Here is a 23,463-nt window from a genome sequence, read left to right as displayed (position 1 = left end):
CTGTACCAGTTTTTATGCTGATCTGATCAGCATGTCTGGGAGTGCCTGTCTCTTGTATATTTGTCAGCACTCAGTAGGATCTGTTTGTGGAGGGCAGACAGATTCACAGGTGTCCAAGAAGCCTGTTCAATTACAGGTTGTTGCAATATGCCTTGAAACAGTCGTAAAGATATTACTTGAGATGATGCTGATGCAATTAGGACGGCATCTCCCGCCCCTTGTAACAAGCAGGCCTTGTTCTTGGTTCAATCCTTGCCTGACAGGAAATATTTAAAGACTATTTAGAGCAGCCACAAGTAAAGCTCAAGTAGTCAAGCTGGGACTCCACGTCCTTGTTCTCTAAGGACCTTAAATCAACCAGACTTGTTTTGTAAAAATGTGCCAAGTGCCTCAGTGCATAAATCCTCAGGCCCCCGGTTCTATGAAATAAACCCCCCACGGTTTATTTTAAAGTAGGATTGTGGGACTTGGTGGGACAGAGGCAGGGATCTCTATGTCAAATGTTAAGGACAAAGTCTGATGGCATGAAACTTGCTGGCTAAATCCAATCATAGGATCCTTTCTAAAAACCTTTCCCAAAGTTGCCATAAATATGTGAGCACGTCTTAGGAAATATAAAAGGCTTGTTTTCTTACAAAATCAGAACACTGACTCTCTCGGTGATGGTGAGTGGTTTGTTTTACTTGTTTGATTACATAGTGAAAGCAGCTTCCCATCACGTGACCTGGATAGTGATTCAAACCCTAAGAAGATAAGGCACCGCTTTCCTGCCTCTTCACGTCCTGCTTCCCCATGTACATCTGCGGATCAAATGAGCTCTGTCTGATGAGCTCTGCCTCGAAAGATGAGCTCCACCCAGTGCACAAGGAAGGGTGTTGTTGGTGGGCAGGAAGGGGCAGCCAATGATGATGGAGAAGGGATGGCAAAAAGTAAACCGTAAGATTTTGAGTACATTGAGTTGACAATTATATGTGTGAAATCTTTTTAACATATTTAGGAAGTCTAATTCTTCATTTTTTCTTGTTTTCATTTTCTTAACTCATCTCTTTGACAATAATTTATACAGCAAAACAGAGACTCATAAAACACATACCTTCAAATTATGAAATGCCGTCCTTCTGTCTTATTTAGCTTCATATTTTATATCATATCATGAAAAAAAGAAAACTTTCTGGCCATTAAATGCCTTTGTTCTCCTCCTCATCCTGTTTACTGTCATTCTTTCCCAGAGATAAGCACTATCTTCAAGCACTATCTTCGAATTCTTTTACTTTCTCATAATACACACATTTATAAACAACAAACATTACTGGTTCTTTATAAGTTTGTAGACTTCTGTACCTTTTCAGCTTTTTTTATTTATTCAGAGCCGCAGCTCTTTGCTCAGGCTGTGCACTGCACTGCCCCCAGGGCTCCACTCATGCAGGCCACTCCTTGAGTGACTTCTGGGTGTTGTGCAGTATGGCAGCCCCACAAACCACGCCCTGTTTGGAGATACACACTGAGGCATGATAGAGCTGGCATTTGTTTATATTACCCTATAGTTTTCATCATGTGCTTGTGTCATTTTATTTGTGAATTATTATTTTTTCCATTTATGAATTTAAGGAAAGACTACTGTTGCTATTGCAAACAGTACCAGTGAACTTCCTGGTGTGTGTCTTCATTGATACAAGGTACCCGTGTGTCTGGGAAGTCATCACTCTTTATTCTGAAGTATCTAAGCAATTTTTAAAAAATTATTCTACTGAACATTATAATAAGAAAAAGACAAACTTGGTAAAACTTAAAATATTTATTAGTATGAATCAGTGTGTGTTAAACCAACAACAGATATATCGGGGTGTCGCCAAGGGCAATGCTGTAGCACAGAAGGCAGGAGGAAAGGTCCTAACAGTCTGCAGTGGTGTTTTCTATTGCACAAACTGGGTCCAGCCCAGACAGAAGCTCTTTATAAAAATATGAGAAAAGGAGGAATTTACACAACAGAGCACTGACATTGGCTCTGGTTTCAACAATGATGGTTAAGAGATTAAAAAGCTGTCTAACAGGCCAGAGCTCTTTAGTTCATAAGATAGTTCATATTCAATTCACCTTGGGCACTGCAGAGCAGTGAGAAGTGGAGCTCCCTAAACCCCACTGATTTTATCCATCACCAACCATACGGTTGGTGGGTCCTAGGTCTTAAAGGAAACCTTTCAGTCATCCAAACTTCGCTCAGAAAATGCATTCAGATCTCTCTGGGGCACAGCTCTTTTGTTGGCTAAAGGTTAGATTCAGTCTTTTAACCTCCTGTAGTCTGCAAGTAACGTCATATTCAGCACCCTAATGTACCATTTTCAGTTATAAAATGGCAAGTCAATTATGTACCTAGATAGACTGTTCGCATGACTCTGCTCCCATCACAAGGATTGCCTTGGGAAATAATCCCTGGGAAGATTCATGCCTACATTACTTTAACACGTAGTCTTGAGCCAAATGGATTATATGTTGGCATAACAAATACGAAATCATATTTACAGATGTACACATACATACCCACGGGAAAGAAAAGAAAATGGAGGAAAAGGAGCACATTTTGGAAGGTTGTAAAGGATGCTACATTCCATTAAACTACGTGACATTTTGGAACAATAGTAATTTCCAAGTTTTATATACTTTTAGGTGATTATAGTTCAATTATTAGAACAGTCAGAAAGTAAACTCAAGGCAAAATAAAGGAAAACAAGAAACCATCATTGTGGACAAGGCTCAAGCATCTCTCTTTAGAAAAGTTTCCAAGTTTATGCAAATACATGTGTGACCATATTATTCTCTCTTCACCGATTGTGTCCCATAGTGATTTTATGTATAGTCATCTAGCCGGCTTCCATACATAAGGTCATACAGAGAAATAAGAGTGTTTCACACCCTCATATGCTTCTAAAATAAAACCATGGGCTCATTCGTGGGCAGCTCATTGCATGTGGCTACCATCAAGAGGCAAGAGGCAACCACTGAAGACCCAGCCCAACATTCAAAACCCTGCTGGAAAGAGGTTCGTCTTAGCCAGACAACCTGAGCACTGTCTCCAAATAAACCCAGATTCTCAGGAACAGCTGGTTAAGTAAAGGTTCTAAAATAAGCCTGCCAGTCACTTGGGAAGAGGTCATTTCATTTGTCAACCCCAATTTTTAATCTTTGGAAAGATGTATGACAATTGCTTGGCCTGCAAGCAGAATTACATTAGCCAGTAATGTTGACAATATAGAGCAAAGCCTAAAAATCCCCGCCAAGGCCCAGCCAAGACATCCAAATGCCAGTTGCTAACCATTTTTGAGGTACCTATCTGGGGGAGTTAAGAGGCACTCAAACCAAAAATACTTCACATTCTAAGATTGTCAAACTACTCTTGAAAGCTGGGTGAAGTGGTAAGAAATTGACAGAACATCAAATTGACAGCACATTTTTGAAATAAAAATCGGAATCTGTGATTCCCACCTGGCTATTTTCTTGCCCACTGTCCACATGAAAAAGTGTAAACATGGCAGTGGTCTCTCAATGACTCTGGCCTTTTGTCCTTGATGAACTCTGTGTCTACTGGTCTGGAGCATGGTGGGTGCCGCCAAGACAGGACTCTGAAGCACAGTTCATTTGTCTGTTACCGAAAGTTCCAGGCATTTAATCAGCTTACAGTCTCTTCCCTGGTTTTTATATTACAGCTTTTCAACAAATGTTTGCTGGCCCTTGCAAGTTCCTTCAAAGAAAGCACCTCCTGGCCTTGTTACCACACTGCACGGTTAACCACTCACAAAGCTGTCCTTTTGCAGCTTCCCACACCTCCCAAAAGTCACTGACCTGAATGTTCTTTAAGAATCACCTATAGGAGCCTAACAGAAAACCAACTGCTTCTTGATCCCAGGTTTTCATGGACACTTTAATGAACATTTATGGTAATAGGATTTGGGTTTTGAATGGAACTAGCTCTTCCTCTTCTCACTGCCTTTTCTTGCCTTGGATTCAGACATTTTTAATTAACTGAGCGAAAAGGGCGGCTGAAAAGGAAGATTTTATCAAGGCCCAGTTAACTGGCACTCCAGAAGTGGACCTTTGCCCAAATACCTACACTTCCTGGAGCTTGGCATCTCCTTAAATATGTTCTCTGATTTTGGAGTTTCCAGCGGGTAGGATCTTAAGGTTCTGGTACTTCCTATGGCTGGTTTTCCTGCAACCTACCGTTCATTGCTATTGTTAAACGTTTGCCCTACAATCTGGGCTATTGCAGTTATTTTTTCCCCCTAGAAATGACATTATGACATATTCTTTTAGTAAAATAATACTCTGTGCATTAAACTTTTCTAAGAAACTAGGAATTTATTATCATGGAGGACTTGCATGCCAGGAAGTCTCTGGAATAATCTTTATATCCTAAATCTGCCACTGTTCACATAGTAACTGCTTAAATGACTTGCAAACTAGGTCTTCCAATCCTAAAATTATATACAATAGTCAGATGTGGTTTGTTTGTATATGACCAATGCTTGGTAAAATGTTCATCAAGTAAAAATCAGAGATGTAGACAACGCTAACATTATCTTTCTCCACTTTTATGATAGCTCAATCCAATTATCCTCCACGGAAAGGTAAAATAAATCAACCTTTTTGGTTAGGCTCAGGTGAAGGCTGGTTAGGTAATGAAGGCAATGGCACTGAAGAAGTTACTGAAATTTGGCTAGGGAACATAGGAAGTCAGAATGGAATTCCACTTTAGAATCTCACACACAAGCCAGTAAGACTCCTGTACAGTGGGAGAACATCTTAAGGCTTAACAAAACACTCAGTTTAATGTTTACCAAATATCCGTTCCCTCCAGTGTGCATCTAACACACTAATGGCCACTTTGCAGCAGTATGATGGGTTTTTCCAGAGTTTTCTAAAATCCTTTTCTGGGAACAGCTCTTGCCCCCTTTCCTGGTCTTTCAGAGTGAAAAGCTAGCATGTTCACTTCTCCTTAAGTGGGGTGCCAGGCCGCCGAGCACGGAGGCCCTTGCTTCAAGCACAGTGGGCACAGCCCAGGGTCAGCAGCATCGCCGGCTGGCTTGCACGCTTTGCTTCCCAAGCTTGATTGCTCCATTGTTTCCATTTTCATGGGGATCCAACGGTGGGATCTGGCGACCTGGAACAAAAAAGAGGCTAAGATTGAGCTCCTTTTTCCCAGGGAACGTGACATATGGAGAGAATCTACTTCAACACTTGCACTTAATGTCTGGGCTGTGCAGGAAGTAGAACTACAGAAGCAGCTCGTCCCTCTCTGTCCCCCTTATCACTTCCTTCCTCCTTTTCCCTTCTTTTCTTTCTGACTCAGCTGCATGTCAAATTCATGTTTACAAAGTAAAGGAAAAGTAAAAGCTGCTTCCTGAAAACACTGATTTCCTTCAATTTGGAAACTCTTGCAATTGAGAAAGGGGAGAACCCCCATCCACCCTGAGTCCACTTGTTTCTCCCCAGTCCCCACAGATAGGTATATCCCACAGGGAAGAGCTGCTTCATGGCAGGGGCTTTGGGGCTCTGACAACAACAGTGAGTGCTCATCTCTTTGGCATCTTAAAAGACTGCGGCAAAGAATTGTAAACTTTCTGGTAATTTATCATTTACTAACTCTTGCGTCCCCATTTCTCATCCTGCCATACACTTAAGAGTATAAACTGGGAGCCCCGAGAGACTTCATAGGAAACAGTAATGTCACCCACAAGTAATCTTATTTTTATTTAATGTAATTTGAAGCATTATTCTAGAGTTTCTGAAAAGAGACACAAAGTAAAAATTAAAAAGACAAAGGGGGACGGTAGGGAGGTCACAGATAAGAGTATAGGGTTTCATTTTGAGATGATGAAATTGTGACGGTTGTTATATATACTTGTGAATCCATTAAAAACCACTGACCTCATTAAATGGGTGAAAAAAATTGCTTTTATTGATATATTATCAATATAACATTACCCAGGTTTAAGGTATACAATGTATTGACTTGATACATCAGATATTACAATAAGATTATCAATGTGGTATTAGCTAACATCCCTGTCATGTCACTTAATTATTTCTTTTTTTGTGGTGGGAACAGTTAATATTTAGTCTCTTAGCACTTTTGAAGTTTATAGCATTTTTGTCTATAATCGGATATGTGCTTGTTATTTCCACAAAGCTATCTTTAAAGAAGGCAAGGGAATCTGCCATGGAAATAACATATTTGGAATCTCACAGTTTTCAAAGATTTTCATAGCCTTAACCCTGTGGAGTTGGTGCAATGGCTATTATTATCCCAGTTTACTATGCCCACAAGAACTTAAATTATGTGCTCAAGGTCAAATCAACAGTAAATGGCATAGGTGGTTCTTTGATTATGATTTGCGTCTTGATTTTCTGATGAATCCCAAAATCTATGTCTTTCCACTCTTCCACGCCAACATTCTATGATATTCTTCAAGCCCCATGAAAAAGGCATGAAACAGTAGCTCTAAAATAAGGATTTTTAATCAACTCACTAGTATATCAGTTTACCACAAACCAGTAATTATAAATGAAAGGGAAATCTTTCCAGTGAAAGTCCTCTGTGCAGGTGGATGTTACCTAAGGGCCATAAGGAGAAGCAAAACACCCTGGTAGAGGAACATTTCCACAGGGACAGAGAGTTAATTTCAAAGTTATTAATGTGTTGTGTAGATTGGGTGGCATGGCCATTCATCAAAGCTCCAGCATAAAGAGTAAGATTATTGGCAATTATTCATAATTCAAAATTAATGGTAGAGCTCTTTATCTAAGGATGAAGCAAAGAAGAAGAATTTCTGCAGTCACTGCTTCTGCCAACAAATCTATACAAAGCTTCTGTAGGTTACTGTCCAGCCAACAAATCTGTATGAAGCTTCTGTAGGCCATGACAAAACAGTTCAGTTCTAATCCAGAAGCAAATGAGAACATATGATTCTATTTTCTTTTGGACATGCTGTACTTTTTATAATTATTATTAGTCACAATTAAAGGAAGTAATTGAAATGTCAATCTTAAGTGGTAGAGAGGAAAGTTCCTAGTAACAACCAGTACTCTGATTTATTTAGGTCAGATTTTTGTCAATTAAGTGTTACTCCTAGAAAGAAAGAGATATGCTTTAGAAGGATGATATTGTCAAAATATATCATTATTTTAAGTATTTAAATTAATAATATTTGCAGTGCCTTCCAAGTGAGAAAAGTGCTACAATAGGGACTTCTGCTTTTGTATCTTAAATATTCTCAGACAAAATTATGATTGGTGCAACATGTTGCCCTAATTAAATAAGACAAGAACTACTTTCTAATTGGTATTTTTGGCAGTATCAAAATCAATTTCATATATTAACATCAGCTTCATGCAATTTTTATGTTTTTAACTCTAAAGACAACAAAATATCATCCTTCTTTCAGCCCTCTTCTACATAACTTGTTCTACATGCCTCATGTCATAAATTCTCATAATTTTTTCTCTATGAAAATTACCCCCAAACAAGTTTATATATATAAACTTTCTTGTTTGGGGGTAATTATACACACACACACACACACACACACACATATTATTAAAGTCTCAAAAGCTGAGTGAAACTCTGGAAGCAAGGAGCACACAGGGAGCAGATGGGTTGCTACACCCTTCCTTGATCTCCCCTTTTCCTCCCTCTTTCCTGCCTCTCCCTTCTCTGCAAAGTAAATAAGCAAGACTATGGTTGGGATATGAATGAGATTAAGTAAAACCAGAGACTCCCTTCTTTTCTTATCCTAAACTGTCATCATTGTTTTTGAATCATTTGTTGAACCTGACTTCTTAGAGGCTCCAGATTCTGTTTATCTTCATATATTCAAAACCTCATTTATTAGAACAAAATATTTCCCTGCTATTTTCTCAGATTTCATTTTTCTCATCTGGTAGAAAGAGTTTTGAGATCTGAGAGTCAGAGTTCCAGGAAGTGAAATAGGACAAGTTGCTTAATACCTCCAGGATGTCCTTTCCTCACCTCACCTGTTAGAAGAAAATGAGGAAGTAGCTGGATAATTAGGATGCAATATAGACATTACTAATAATGGAAGGAACTAATAACAACAGTGGAGTCCCCAGTAGACTCAGGGTTCGAGTAGAGTTTTCATGGGCTCACTATGGACCCACCCTGCTCTTCCACAAGGCACTCAAGCATCTCTCAAGAGTGAGAAGAAAGTGTCTCCCCTGTAGGGGGTGGAGAGAGAAAGAGAGGGGGGCAGGCATGTCATAATAATGAAGGAAGTGCCTTAAAAAGAGAAGGAAACAAACAGCCCTGCGAAAATGCAAAAGCTCCTATCTTGTGGTCAGAGTTACTTGGAGATTACTGCAAGTGTAAATGTACTCAGGTAAAAGAATAGTTCTGGAAAATGACCACAGAGTTGTGTACCAAGGTGATCACCTCGGAATACTGTTGACTCAGTATAAATTACTCTGGCCCAGACCAGAACAAAAAAGGTATACAAACATCTGAAAAAGCTCTGAGCATCATCTGTATGATTTTACTCTAACAAAATGTCCTCTGAGTCTGCAATGTCCATAATAGGCACCCTTGAGGACAACTCCTAGGCTGCAGTGTTTATTTTAATGAGGTTTGAATTGTGTAAGATTCTGTTTGGGAAAAAGTGAAAAGACTGTTTTTTGAAGTTCAGTTTTCCTGCCAGTTGACAGCCTAGAGAAAAAGCAGGTTTTATAAATGATTCCTGAGGAATGCTGTACATGAAAAAACAAATTCCAAGCCTATAAATTTTACCATGGCTCTGGACCAGGGACTGTAATGCTTTTACACATAACAAAAATAAAATGGTATGCTTAGCTGCAGCTGTTCCTTTTCCTCACGTAGTGGATCGGCCACTTCCTCTGTGGGCTTAGAGAGCCCTCCCTGACAACTTGTGGCTTGTAATTCTCTCCTTTCATTTTAGGTCTATTTACTTGGCTCGGCTATCTTTTGTTGGGTGTCAGTGGTGTTTGTTGTTGCTATGTAACTTTCATTTCTTGATCTTTATTTTCTGAATAATCCAGATTAGTACACTGACCAGGTTTACTAGGACTTGGCAGTACTTACTCTTGAAGTAAGTACTTAAAGTCTCTCCATTTAGAGAGGTGGGTCTCTATGGAACACAGCCAAAGGCTCACAGTCATGGAACACTGCCTTATGAAAACAGAATGGGCAAGAACACTGTGTGTTCTCTGCAGCTGGGACAGCCAGGTAGCCCTGGTGGCATGTGAGAGCAGATGTACTTGGGGCCAGTCCTGTAAAAGCCACACAGGGTTGTAGCAGTGTTGCCTTAAATTATGAAACCAGGTCCTCATCCCTATGGTTTTCCATGGGAACTGGTGGCATGTATGTAGCTGTTGCTAGATTTTTTGCAGTTCCCCTGTTTATGTGAGAAGTTCTCAATTGGTTAGAAGCCAGCTTTATGTAGGAAAAGAGAAAAAGCTTAGAGGAGAAAACTTTCTACACTAACAGAAACAAGTAAACTACTTGAAAAGTTAGTAGTTTAGTTTTTCAGAAAGAGCATGAATGCTTAGAGTCATCTTTTTGGTGGAGGTTAAGAGTAGAAAATTTGGAAAGGAGGCACCACAAGACCAGAGACCTGTCTCATGCAAGGCCAAAAGCTGGAGGTGGGGGCAGAAGTGATTAACATAGTCATTAAACCAGGTGTGGAAGTGAAAAATCCTGCTATGGGATTTGCACAGAAAGTGTCTAGAGGCGCAGACCATAGGTGGGGATGTGGAGATTGAGGGCCATTACAGGGAGTCATTGGTCATTACAAATCAAACTACTCACACCCTAGAAGTAATTAAGTTAACAAAAGTTAGCTCCACAAAGCAATGAGCCCCGCCCAAAGAGAAGATATATATCAGTGTAATTTCTGCACTGGCAAGGGGCAGCGGTCCTCCTGCCCACCTGTGCCTATTTGCAGATGCTTCTCTTCATCAACCTTTTCTCTCTGCAGAGCAGCAGAGGCAGCTCTCCTCCCAAGATTGCCCACCTGTGACTGTGCAGCCCTCTCTTTTATCAAATCTGTCTCTTTCAGGACTGCTTTCTGCCCACTTTTGTCTGTATTAGTGTCCTTTACTCTCCTCTCCCTTTTATAATAAACCTGTCCTTTCCGATATACCTAAACACCTCTGTCTTGTGGAGAAACTCATGACATGCCACTGAAAGGGAAGCTCAGGTGAAACTTTTCCCAGAGGTAAGCCAAGGACCCCACTCTCCGAACCCAAGACCTCTGCAAATAGGCTTCATTTTAAGGATGCCATCTTTGAGAAGGAGTGAACAGTAGCACAAAGCTTGAAGGCAATTTATGAAGAGTTGAACAGGTATAAATCTGAATTTGGGCATAAAATACTCTGTAGGAAAAAAGTTTAGGGAAGAGAAATCTAAACATTCTGAACAAGATAAATTGATGGAAAATATTTCAAAAAAGACATAGTCCCCAGAAGATTCAAAATCCTCAAATTACTACAAGCTGAAGCCAAAACAACCTGTAAAATATTCAATTGAATGAAGAATGACTTAAGATAGTTACAAAAGATGCCATGAGTGAAAATTCCCAATTTTAGGAAGCTAGAAACGCGTGAAGAATCGAACTAACAAGTGAGTGAACTGTAAGCAGAAAAACAACATCTGAAGACTGCAAAGTAGATGCAGAACAAGTTCTATATGATAAAAAAAAATATCAAGTTTCTGAACACTTGCTAAAGATAAAGACTGGGCTTCTGTGCTTGCATAAGATATAACTTGAAATTGGAAATAAAGAATGAATGAGAAAATTACAACCAACCAAAAGGAGTTGTGAAGAACCTGATCCCTGCTGCTAAGATAAAGGCTTCTTTAAACACCCCAGAAAAAGAAAGAAACCAAATTTATACTCAATTATCTGACGTAGACAAGGCAAAGGAAGAGCTTACAGAGTGTATTTAAAATCTCCAGACTGAAGAAGCAGCAGCTTTGTAGTCAGAAAATATACAGTTTGAAAGTATGAACCCAAAACCTGAGCAAAAACTTAGTAACTAAACTGTATCAAGAAAATGAAATGACACTTCACAGGAAATTAACAGTACAGTAAAATTACCACTTAGAGAAAGAGGAGAAACTTTCCAAAGCAGATGAAGAGATTAGCTATGGCGCCAAAGAGCTGGAATGAGCCAAAGATCATGAATTAGAGCAAACCATTCATTCTTATCAAGAGCAGTTATTTCCCATGAGAAAATGGCAAATGATGACTGATGAAAGAAACGTCAAGGAAAGAAAAGGCTCCTAACAGACAAAAATTAACCACAACAGAATTTAATTTTGAACTTTTAGGAAAAGATTCTTATGCAAATTCATGTTCCAAATACAGTGGTTGGCAGAGAGCATTCCCCATATCATCCCTCACGTTTGGGGTGACCTTTATCTGAAACAAGAGCCTTTCTCTCCAAAAGTTGGAGGGTCTGCTCAGACTCTCACCTTTGTTTCCAGGGGAGGAGGAATGGCTGGGGAATCCTCTAAACCATTAGATTACCAACAAGATAGAAGAATCAAGCTGTGATTAGTTAAATGATACTTATAGAGCACCTTCTGATGCTAGGCCTTCAGAAATGGAATCAGTAGAAATGACTACCTGAAGTAACTGACCTGCTTTCTTCCCCTACCTCCTTCTGCAGTCAGAGGTCTCTTGTTTCCAAAGGACTTCCTCCTTCTCTGCCACTTGCCCCAGGAAGCGTGCAGGAAGTTTCATGCATGTGTCATGTGTTAGTCTCCCTCCCTGCCCCTATTCTGTAATCTTTAAAAATCAATTAAAATTTCGGCCTCCCTTGTGGTGCAAGTGTTAAGATGCAACCTATGAAACAATCCGCAGCCACTGCAACTCGAGTTCGATTCCCAGCCAGCCAGGGGAGTAGCCCACATAGCGCAGAAGACCTCTACTGACTCGCCCGCTGCTCCCCTCAGCAGTGTATTTCTTTAGTCTGCCTGTTCTGTTCCCCACTCTGTCTCTGGTGAATCCTCTCACCGTCCCCCTCCCCACACCTCTGGCCTGTACCCCAGCTCTTGTATGCATGAATAAATAAATCTTTAAAAAAATATATCAATTAAAATTTAGTTAATTAAGCATAAAGTTAATTTCACATTTGTCTACAACCACAGTCAATACAGTTCTTGGCAAAAAAACAGTCTTTGGAGTTTAAAACATCTCGGACTGCAAGATTACATATATAAACAGCCATTATTTTTTTCATTATTATTTATGTGAAAGTGGATTTGTTAATCAAATTAATTATACTATCTAAAATAAAATAGAAATGTATTCATAAAATTCATATTTAAATCATGTTTTTACAAAATAATACCCTGTGAATTAAAATTCCATTAAGCTTCAATTTGAGCAACAGTATAATTACTTAAGTAATAGCAGTTACTTAAACTGAAAATGAGAAAGAAGTCAAACTATTTATGAACAGTGACCAAAAATATTGTCAAGATTCTTGTTGTGGTTCTGAATGTCCAGTCACAGGCACATTTGAAGGGGGAAGCAACGCTGAAGGGAACTCACTTCCACTTTCATAATGTGGGGGTGGGGAGAAAATCCAGCTGTTGGGGGAAGTGAGGAAAATCCAGCTGTTGGGGGAAATGAGTGACTAGACATTTCTTATTATGAATGGAGAACATGGGGGACCTTTGGTGGTCAATGAAGTCAGTTTTGGGTGAGGTATTGGGTTCCAAGAGCGAGGTCCTTGGGTAACCCTGGAAAAAGTTTCACCAGAGCTCCCCTTTCAGCGACATGGGGCGAGTTTCCTCTATGAGACAGAAGTATTAGTTATATCCAAAAGGACAGATTTATTATAAAAAGGGAGAAAAGAACAAAGGACACTTGCACAGACACAAGAGGGCAGAAAAAGCTGGCCCTGAAAGGGACAGGTTGGCGAAGAGCAGTACCTGCATGGGCACAGGCGGGCAGAAGGGCACATGACACTTGAGACCAGTCCCCGTAACTATCCTTTTGTAGTAAAGAAGAAAATACCAGAAGTACTTGATGACCTTAAATAGTACAGTGAAGAATCTGGTCATGAGGAATGAGCTAATATTTTATGTGGGACCATAATGGCTTTGGAGACAGGATGTGGATTCAGTCTGAGGTTTATAGAACGTCCAGATCAGGGACACTAAGCACTTCAAGTGCAGTTGAGAGAATTAGAAAGCAAAAAAATGGAAGGAGAATTATAAGAAGACACTTGGCAGGCTCTGATGACTGATTGGAAGTGGGAGGGTGAAGACAGGGATTTAAAAAACAGAAGTGAGAAGTCTCAGGAACTAAAGGAATGGAGATATCACCAAGACAGAGCAAGGGAGGGGAGCTTGTTGTAGCTTTGGTCAAAATTCCAAATGTCTTTAACATAGAGGGGCTTAAATTACTCTAAAGTCATGATCATTAGAAGGCAACTTCTCCTTTTATTTATTTTTTTAACTAAAAGACTATTTTTGAAGCAGTTTTATGTTTACAAATGCAAATGAGCATAGAGTTCATTTATACCTCACCACCATCCCTAATTTCCCTGATTTTTAAAATCTTACACAAATGTGGAATATTTATTATTGATAAGCCATTATTGATCATTATTATTAATGAAAGTTCACAGTTTACATTAGTGTCACTCTTGGTAGTGTACATTCTGTGGGTTTGGTAAATGAATAATGATATGCCATGTTTCCACAGCTGTATTACCATACAGAATAATTACACCACCCTAAAGGTCCTGTGCACTGACTAGTCATCCCTCCTCCCTCCACCTCTAGCAACCATAGACCCTTTTAACTGTCTCCACAATATTGCTTTCTGCAGCATGTCTCATAGCTAGGATTGCCCAAGATGCAATCTTTTCAGTTTGGCTTCTTTCATTTAGCAGTAATCATTTAAGATTCACCCAAGTCTTTTCACAACTTGATAGTCTACCCCTCTTTGTAATCATTGGATAATATCCAGATATAGCCCTTTAATTTTCTATTTTAACATTTAAAAATTACAGGACACAAGAAAGAAAACTCTAACAAACTAGACTTCATCAAGTGTTAAAACTTCTGCTCTTCTAAAGACCGTGTCAGGAAAATAAGAAGATTACCCAGTCTGAAAAAAAAAAAAAAAACATGAAAAACAAATACCCAATAAAGAACATGTACTCAAAATATGTAAATAATCTTTACGACTTAACAATAAGAAGACAAACAACTTAATACAAAATGAGCAAAATTTTGACCTGACACTTCAAAGATGTAAGGACGGCAAAGAGGCACATAAAAACACTCAAGATTATTAGTCACTAGGAATATACATGTTAAGACACAAGCAGATACCACTAAACTCCCATTAGAATGGCTGAAATTTTTTCAACTGACCAGACCAAGTATTGGTGAGGATGTGGAGCCACTGGTGTTATCCTGTATCTGTGGTAGGAATTGGTGGTGGGAATGTTAAAACTACTTTGGAGAACAGTTTGACAGTCTCTTAAAAAGTGAAACATTACCAGATATGCCAGCTGTTCACTCCTGGGTATTATCCATACCAAGACTGTACAGATAGCATCACAGAAACCTTAAATTGTAAACATTCACAACTGAGAATAACCTGAATAGATTAACAAATCAATTTTATACATGCCATAATGGAATACCATTCAGCACTGAAAAGGAACACAGTAAAAGTCACACTGTGTTAAACTCTGTGGGACCACTGATTTAATCTCTAGAATAAGAACGCTGCATGAGGCATACAGGAGAAAAATGAATAGGGAACCTACTGTTTAAGAGAGTTGAAAAATCTTGTCAGCTAATCACAGTGTGTGGAATTATTTGCATCCTGATTCAAATAAACTGTAAATGGGGCCTCCCTGGTGGCACAAGGGGTTAAGCACCGCACTGTGAAGCAATCCGCAGCCTCTGCAGTATGAGTTCGATCCCCAGCCGACCAGGGAGCAACCCACATGGCGCAGCAGACCTCTCCTGTTTCGCCTGCTGCTCCCCTCAGCAGTGTATTTCAGTCAGCATGCCTGTTCTGTTCCCCACTCTGTCTCTGATGAATCCTCTCAGCCCCTGCATCTCTGGCCTGTACCCCAGCTCTTGTATGCATAAATAAATAAATCTTTAAAAAATAAATAAACTGTAAATGGAAACGGAAAATATTTATGATAATTATGAGCTATTTTGAAATTTGAACACTGGTTATTTGATGATATTTATCAGAATAATAACAGTGTTATGGTTATTAATGTAACTGTAATTCTATAAAAAAAGAGTTAAATACTGAAAATATTTACAGGTGAATTGATATGATATTTCTTAAAACAATACAAGTGGGGAGCAGGGGATAGGCCGCTGGGACGGGAGATGAAATCAGCTTGGGTATGAGTTATGAGTACATGAGTCCACCATATTATTCAGTTTACTGGTATGTATGTTTGAAATTTTCCATAATAAAGTCTTTTTTTAAAAAAGTTCCCTGGAATCTTACCACCAGGAAATTATCACTGCCAACATTTTAACCTGCATGAGTCCTTCCAATCTCTACCCATAATAATACATTATTTACTGCTATATATTATATGGTTCATATTTTATGAAATCAGGATAATCTATACATCACTCTGTAACTTTTGTTTCACACTCAACAATTTATCTTTTTATGTCAGTAAATACAGATTTACATTATCAACTTTAACCACCAGTTTATATTGGTATGTCATAATTTTTAAAAACTATTTCTCAACTTTTGGACAGTCATTTCCTGTTTAGGCCTTGGCTTACTGGCCCTCTCACTAATGACCCAGAGCAAGTTACAGCCCTCTCCATGCCTCAGTTTCCTCATATGTAGAGCAAGGATGACAACACTACCATTTCATAAATGGTGCATGAATAAATCAGTATAAGCAAAATGAGAGTTTGTTATATGCCAAACATTTTTATTACTACATTTTACACATCTGGCTAATTTCTTCTTATAATTACTGGAATAAAAGATATACATTTTTAGTGCTTTTGACAACCAACTTGCTCATATTCTCAAACTATATTAATTCCCAGGCATTTCCTATTATTGCATTTGCTAAATTAGCTATTTTGGGTGGTAAGAAAGTAACAGGCTTTGGGCCTCCCTGGTGGCGCAGCGGTTGAGTGCTGGGTTGCGAAGCTGCCCGCAGCCTTTGCAGCGCCGGTTCCATCCCCGGCTGCTCCCCAGCCACGGAGGAGGGTCCCACATGGCCGCAGACCTCTCCTGCCGCCCGCTGCTCCCCTCAGCAGTGTACTTCGGTCCTTCTGCCTGCTCTGCTCCCCGCTCTGGCTCTGGTGAATTCTCTCACCCTCCCGCGCTTCTGACTGTACCCAGTGCTTGTATAAATAAATAAATAAATCTTTAAAAAAAAAAAAAAGGAAAGTAACAGGCTTTGTCTTTGTCCTTTTCTTGTCTCTCAATGGTTAATCTTACTTTCATTTGAAACTTGCTCTACTATTATAAAATTTGCAAACATTCTGTTTTGCTTTGTTTTGAAATTTCTTTTACCTGTTTCAAACCAAAAGCAACTCCCTAGGGAATTTCAAAATTCCAGTGGACTTAAAATGATTATAGAATGATTATAGAATGATTATAAAATGATTATAAAATGATTATAGAACACGGCATGGTGACTGACCAAGTCTTAAATTCCTGTCTTTTTGTCTTTTGTAGGAACAATCTATTCTCATTTTTCCAAACCAGTATGTTTGTGTATCATCTTCAGAAACAACTATTTCTCACCTTGTTAATAAACTAACAACAAACAGACAGAAAAAGAAAAGAAAAGAGCAAACCCTAATATAATGTCTATAATGTCTCTAGGTGTGATTTTTCAGGAAAAAGCCTGTGCTAGCTTTTCTATAGGAAACATTCACAAAAACTGTTGGCTAAGGTCCCTTATCAGACATTTTTCTAGGGACCCTGTAGTCTCACCTCTTTATGCTCTCAGGGAAATTTTTTTAAAGTTATTTGAGTTGAATAATTAAAACCCACAACCCTAAATTTGTCTTTCTCACGTTCCAGAATCTGCCACACTCACAACAAATGCAGTCTGGGAACTCTTGTTCCTGTGCCAATTTTCCTCATTCCAAGAAATGGAACCCTGGGAATGTGCTCTCTTCCTAGTTCCTCATTTGCAACTATCACCCAGTGTTACTAGTTCCACTTCCAAAAGATTTCTGAAATTCACATCCTCTTCTTTCTACTACAGTGCAAGCCACCTGTGTTCTAGGTTACCACAAAGCATCCTGATGGAGGTGAGTGTTTTCCAAACTACCTTCTCCCAATACATTCTGCAAGGGTGATCTCTTTGTCAGAGTAAACTGAATATACCATATCCCAACTTCAAAGTTTAGGCTTTCATATGCATTCAAAACATCACCCCATTCCCATGGGGCCTCCCTGGTGGCCCAAGGGGTTAAAGCTTCAGCACTATGAAGCAATCCCCAGCTACAGGAGCAGGAGTTCAATCCCCAGCCAGGGAGGTGACCCACATGGCGCAGCAGACCTCTCCTGTTGTGCCCACTCTTCCCCTCAGCAGTGTATTTCAGTCAGTCCACCTGTTCCGCTCCCCGCTCTGTCTCTGGTGAATCCTTTCACCCCCCAGCACCTCTGGCCTATACCCCAGTCCTTGTGTGCATAAATAAATAAGCCATTTAAAAAACAAAAACAAAAACAAAAAACACCACCCCCTCCCTCCCCTTACAAGGCCATGCGGTGACCTGGCTCAGGCTCAAACCTTGCAGCCCACAGGCCCCCTTTTTCTCTTCCTTACATGCACTACACCACTTCCTGCCCCAAGAACTCAGCACAAGCTTCTTGTACTGACAATTCTTCCCAAGCTCTTAGCCCAGGTGGTCGCTTCTCATTTTTTATGTGCAGCTTAAAATAATTTTCTTGGGGCACCTCCCCATTCAATGTAAAATCTCCACATCATTATGCTCTCACCCCTATTTCTTTTGCATCTTAGCATATATTACAATGTGTAAGTATCACCTATTTGACTGTGCCCAGAACCTGTCTCCAAACCCAACTGTTGCTTTGTTTGGTCATCAGTGTCTAGAACTTGACCCACAAAAAAAGCACAAGATTTATTTGTTGAATAAATGAATGAAGAGAAACTAGGGCTGGCCAACTGGCTAGTGTTATTCAACAGAAAAGTGGTGACATTTCATTTGATCTAATGAACCCAATAATATATTATCTCCTCAGACATCAGATAAGGATGAAAATTCCAATTCAAAACCCTGAATTCAGCACTATCCTGATTATTATTTTCAGCTGCATGGGAAATAGGACAGAATAAATTTAAAAAATGAAATAAAATAAATAAACCATAGGGATCATGCACATAAGTTGGGACAGATAAAGATTTCATAAAGGGAGAGACTCGAATTGACCTTGAAGTAATGCAGGTTTGCAGGCAGGGAAGGAAAAACATCACATATAGGGCCATAAAGAGCAAATGGATGAAGGAAGGGAAAAGAAAAGCTTCCAGAGGAGCAGATGCTGTCATCTGAGCTCTGTGACCTGCCTTCAAGGAGGCAGTGAGAGCAATTTTCTAAGGAAGACCATTGAGACTTTTGGATTTTGATTTTTAATACCAGAATATGTTAAAAGTAACAGAATAGTCTTTGTGTTTCAAAAACCAATTTAAAAATGCAAATGTACACTTTATATTCTTGGCCAAGAATTTTTCTTCTTAGATTTTAACTCAAAGAGAAAAAGTTGAATGTTCAAATGAAAGGGATAAGAACCCAAGGGAGAAAAATGAACAACCCTGGGTGGACACACGGAAGAGACTTCGCCACATGCAGTGGGGTAAAGCAGGTCCAAAACGTGACTAAGAAAAAGCGCTGGGAAAATGCCGATGAGATCAATTTGCTTTGTGGGGACGGGTTGTGCAGAGGCCTCTGAAGACACGGAGGCTACTCAATCTGTCACAGGGTAACTTCGAAGCATAAATAGATAATTTCAAGTAAACAATCTTAGCTAAAAAGTAGTTAACTCACTTTCAAATAAACACAATTGTCCCATTTCTAGTTTAGAAACACTGCAGGAATGTAAAAGGAAAAACTGTGTCTCTTCACCCAAATCAGTATGAATTCATCTTGTTTATGCACAACTTTTTAAAGGGCTTTAATTCTCACTAATCTTTCTTCATTTTTAAATGCATCCTTTCTCCCAGGGACCTCAGCCTCTGGAACAGTGCTTTGGGGAGCAGAGGTGCCAGCAACATCTCATTCTATTTTGAGCTCAGGGAGGAACAATGTAATACAAGTAAGAACAGGGAAAAGTAAATAAATGAAATGTCTACTGCAATATATTTAGGCATACCTAGCACTGTGTCTTAAATGAACCAGTAATTAGGCTAAACACTCCACTCTAAATAAATCCACCTGAAGGAGCTGAGAAACCTGGATGGCACCCATGCGCACAAGTATCTGTCCATATAGATGCTACACCCGGTGTCTACAGGCTTCTTTGCTAAGGCAATGAAGACTGAGGATGAACAAAACGGGAACAAATGACTGTTTGACATGGAAGATGATCTCATACAAGTGTTTTACAGGTGATAAAGGCATTAATTATTTGAAATCATAATTACCTAGGACTGTAAGCAAAACACTCATTTTTTCTTAAATGAAGAGGACCACCAGGATCTCAGAAATTCATTATACAAAGTTCCCATCCCTTTGAGCCATAGAACTCTCATATGTGTTAAGGGCTATATTGCTGAATCCCACAAAGAATTGTCTTTCAACTTCAGATATTAGTACTTGCTGCTGAGGTTTGTTTTTCTCTTTAAGGTGTTTATTTCCTTTTTAATTTTAATAATGATTTGCATAAATCACTGAAAATCTTCTAGTTCCTGTAGAACAATTGTATCACCTCATCTTCCATGTCAAATAGTCATTTGTTTCTGTTTTATTCATCTCAGGCTTCTTCAGTTCCCTGCAGAAACCTCAAGCTGATTTCAGGAATATAGAATACTCTGCATTGCTGCCGACCAGGGCTGTCGCCAGGGTCTGACTCGCAAGGGCCAATGCTGGGGAGAAGGCTCTGGAAACTAGAAGGAGCCACACAGAGAAAAGGTGTGAGTGTCATGGGCTTAGGAGCTACCTAGTTTTATCAATTAAACCACTTAATAAAAACCATGAACAAAGTGAAATGTCGGTAGTGGACTGACAGAATCAACATGTGTTTCCTCAGGGCAAGGAAGGGCAAATGCCACCAGGAAAGAATGAGTTCGGTCTGCAGAAACATGAGGTTTGTGGTTCAAGTCAAACTCTCTCAGATGTTACCAGTTTCATAGTTATAGGGGGAGCTGAGCAATTACCCCCCAGCAGAGCACTGCAGCCATGACCCACTCTTGGGAAGGTGCAGGAGTTTGGGGCTATGGATGTTTCAGCATAAAATTACAGCCCTACCACTCTACAGTGTAATCACCCGGGTCAGCGAGCTTGGAGAACACTGTTCTATTGAGAGTGTGAAACAACAGAAGGAACATGAATCCTTCTGAGGGAGGAATCAAGGAGTTCTGGTGGGGACCCCAGTGATCAAGAAGCCCTGGGGGCAGTGGAGAGCTGAGCTAAATTCTTGTGTGGCTTTTTGCATAATGTATGTACCGTAGGTCAGAGTTCCCCAACTCCAGCAAATTGTCCTTTAAGCCAAAAGAAACAAACAAAATATTCCAGGCTGTGTGTTCTCAGAGTCTAAAGTAATGAACCAAAACCAGCTAAAAGGAAGTCAAATCTGTTCTGGGAAGGACAGCCCCTCTGACTTTGAAAGCAATGCCAACAATGACCTCAGGCAGAAGAGAGATCAAGCCATCAGTTTCCTTGTGGAACTCCCTTCTGGAATTGTCTGGAGCCGAGATATTTAAGAACAACTGCCAACTGCCAACTTTTCCTAGGGTGGATACCCCAGGACTTGAGTCTGAGCACCTCACTAAAAACTTACATTTCTTGTAAAGTCCCCAATTATGGTTTGAGGGTGTTCAGGATAGTTTCCTAAGACAGCTATTAGCAGATAATTCTCTGAGGGGACCCAGCACTGTCATTACCAGAGAAAATTGTGAAGGTGAAGTTTAATCATCCATGATTGGGGAATAGCTGTTTGATAAAGGTCATTTATGGGGAACCAGGGTAAAGATAGGAAAGATAGGACCTCCCCGGTTGCGCAGCGGTTGAGCACTAGGCTGCGAAGCTGCCCGCAGCCTCTGCAGCGCCGGCTCAATCCCCGGCCACGGGCGAGGGTCCCACATGGCGCACAGACCTCTCCTGCCGCCGCCCGCTGCTCCCCTCCGCAGTGTACTTCAATCCTTCTGCCTGTTCTCTTCCCCACTCTGGCTCTGGTGAATTCTCTCACCCTCCCGCGCTTCTGATGGTACCCAGTGCTTGTATAAATAAATAAATGAATGAATGAATGAATGAATGAAAATTAATTAATTAAATCTTTATTAAAAAAATCTATAAAAAAAGATAGGAAAGATAATAAAACCCAGAAATGAAGACAAAAAAGGCAGCTATCACCTTCCATTAATTATAAACCTATCAAAAATGAGGAAAGTCTTTACAAACAGACTTTCCACTCGATACCCAATTTCAGGTCATATGGGGTGGAAACACAATTTTTTGTTGACCACCAAGCAAGTAAAAGACATTCTAAAGGCTTCTCTTATTTTGTTTGCCTAGAGTTACTCAGTTTAACGAGTAATTTTGGTTTCCAAAGCTTACGTCATTATTTTTTTTGCACCCCTCAATATAGTAAAATTAAATGCTGCAGGATATATCATTTTTAAATTAAAATAAAATTTTATTTTGTATTAGGGTTACTTCATTAAAAAAAACAGTTTCCTTTTGTTAAAGATTTATTTACTCATGCGTACAAGAACCGGGGTACAGGCCAGATGCACGGGAGGATGAGAGGATTCACCAGAGCCAGAGCGGGGAACAGAACAGGCAGACTGACTGAAATACACTGCTGAGGGGAGCAGAGGGCGAGACAGGAGAGGTCTGCCGCGTCATGTGGGATTCTCGCCAGCCGGGCAGGATCAAACCTTCTTTCCAGAGGCTGCGGACAGCATCACAGTGCTGCGCTCAACCACCTGCGCCACCAGGGGAGGCCCGGGTTACTTCATTTTGATTCTCAAAACATAGTCAACAGATTAAAACACAGAACTGTGGAAACCTACAAGTGCATGCTTATAAGTTTTATACCATGGCATCAGATAAAAATCATACAGAGGAAAAGCTCATTTTCAGGGCTCTATGTTTTTGTCTTTGACTCTCAAAAGCACAAAAATGTGAGCTTAGCTGAAAACAATTACAGGTACTTACTGATTCCTTGAAAGAGCTCTTCAATGTTAATAGCATTTTTTGCACTTGTTTCAACCACCACGGCACCTATGGACTCAGCATATTCCTTAGCATCCTTCAAGGGAACCTCCCTGCAAAAGAGGTCAAACCCACGCAGAAATGAATGGTGGTTTGTAAAATATAAATAACCCCAAAACAGACTCACCCCCCCCAAAAAAAGCTCATGTAGAAATATCTCCTTTATTTTCCTGTAGAAAAAAAACAACTTTTTCACTCAGCGAATACTAAAAACCTACCATGGGTGAGACTTTTCAAAGTGCAAACCCTGGTCCTCTGGCATCAATAGATACAAGACATGCACGTGGAAGAGAATGTCCCAGTTCCACAGAAAGAAAGATTTTTCAGAACAGTGGGAAAAGTCATTTTGAGTATGATAATACACATTCCAGCTTTCAAAGTTAGGGTTGATTTCACTTTTTTCCCCACATTCAAAATTGTGTGTGCATGTGCATGCTTTTTAAAGACTGTCATGTATCGTCTTCACAAATCACAGAAAATATGTGACATGGCTTAAAGTTTGGAAATGAACCTGGTGGTAGCTTACAATGGCTATGATTCCATGCTGCATATCTGGTCTATCACTTTTATTTATTTTTTAATTTTATTTATTTATTTATTTTTTTATTTTAAGATTTTTTTATTTATTTATACAACCGCTCAACTCCTTCGCCACCGGGGAGGCCCTGGACTATCACTTTTAAAAGGATGTTCCTGCAATGACTCTGGGACATGAATTCTATTAAAAGGAATAATTTCTAAAGACATTTATTAACCAATTTTAAATTAAAAAATTGTGGAGGATATATTAAAAAAAAAAAAAAAGACACCATTCCTCTCTCCAGAAGTGTATTAATTCACTCAACAAATACTTATTGAGCAGCAACTGCATTCCTGTCCTTGTAGGTGCTGGAGAAAATGCTGTCCCTGTCTTTGGAATCTACATTTGAGAGCACAGATGAATAAAGCCACAATCCCCTAACCCACGACACTGTAACGTCAGCAATATGTGGGGA

The 23,463-nt window shown here is 39.7% G+C and overlaps 1 protein-coding gene and 1 pseudogene across 1 annotated transcript in view; one reads left to right on the top strand and one right to left on the bottom strand.

Moving 5' to 3' along the window:
• Nucleotides 1-1,753: 1,753 nt before the first annotated feature.
• Nucleotides 1,754-23,463, bottom strand: part of RAB31 (RAB31, member RAS oncogene family) — a 155,079-nt gene continuing 133,369 nt past the window's right edge. Inside the window, exons 6-7 of the mRNA XM_037508843.2 lie at nt 22,412-22,521; nt 1,754-5,155 (exon numbers count right to left, since the gene is read on the bottom strand). Of these exons, the coding sequence (XP_037364740.1) occupies nt 5,058-5,155; nt 22,412-22,521 (208 nt within the window). The 3' untranslated portion in view covers nt 1,754-5,057. The remainder of the gene's footprint in view (nt 5,156-22,411; nt 22,522-23,463) is intronic.
• On the top strand, nt 8,326-11,673 carry LOC119243718 (melanoma inhibitory activity protein 2-like; annotated as a pseudogene).

This window comes from Talpa occidentalis, unplaced genomic scaffold (assembly GCF_014898055.3).
Source record: "Talpa occidentalis isolate TD23 unplaced genomic scaffold, MPIMG_talOcc4v2.1 talOcc4.13, whole genome shotgun sequence".
In the NCBI taxonomy this organism is placed as follows: Eukaryota; Metazoa; Chordata; class Mammalia; order Eulipotyphla; family Talpidae; genus Talpa; species Talpa occidentalis.
Note: the sequence above shows the minus strand (reverse complement) of the source record. Positions and strands in the feature narration are given on the sequence as shown.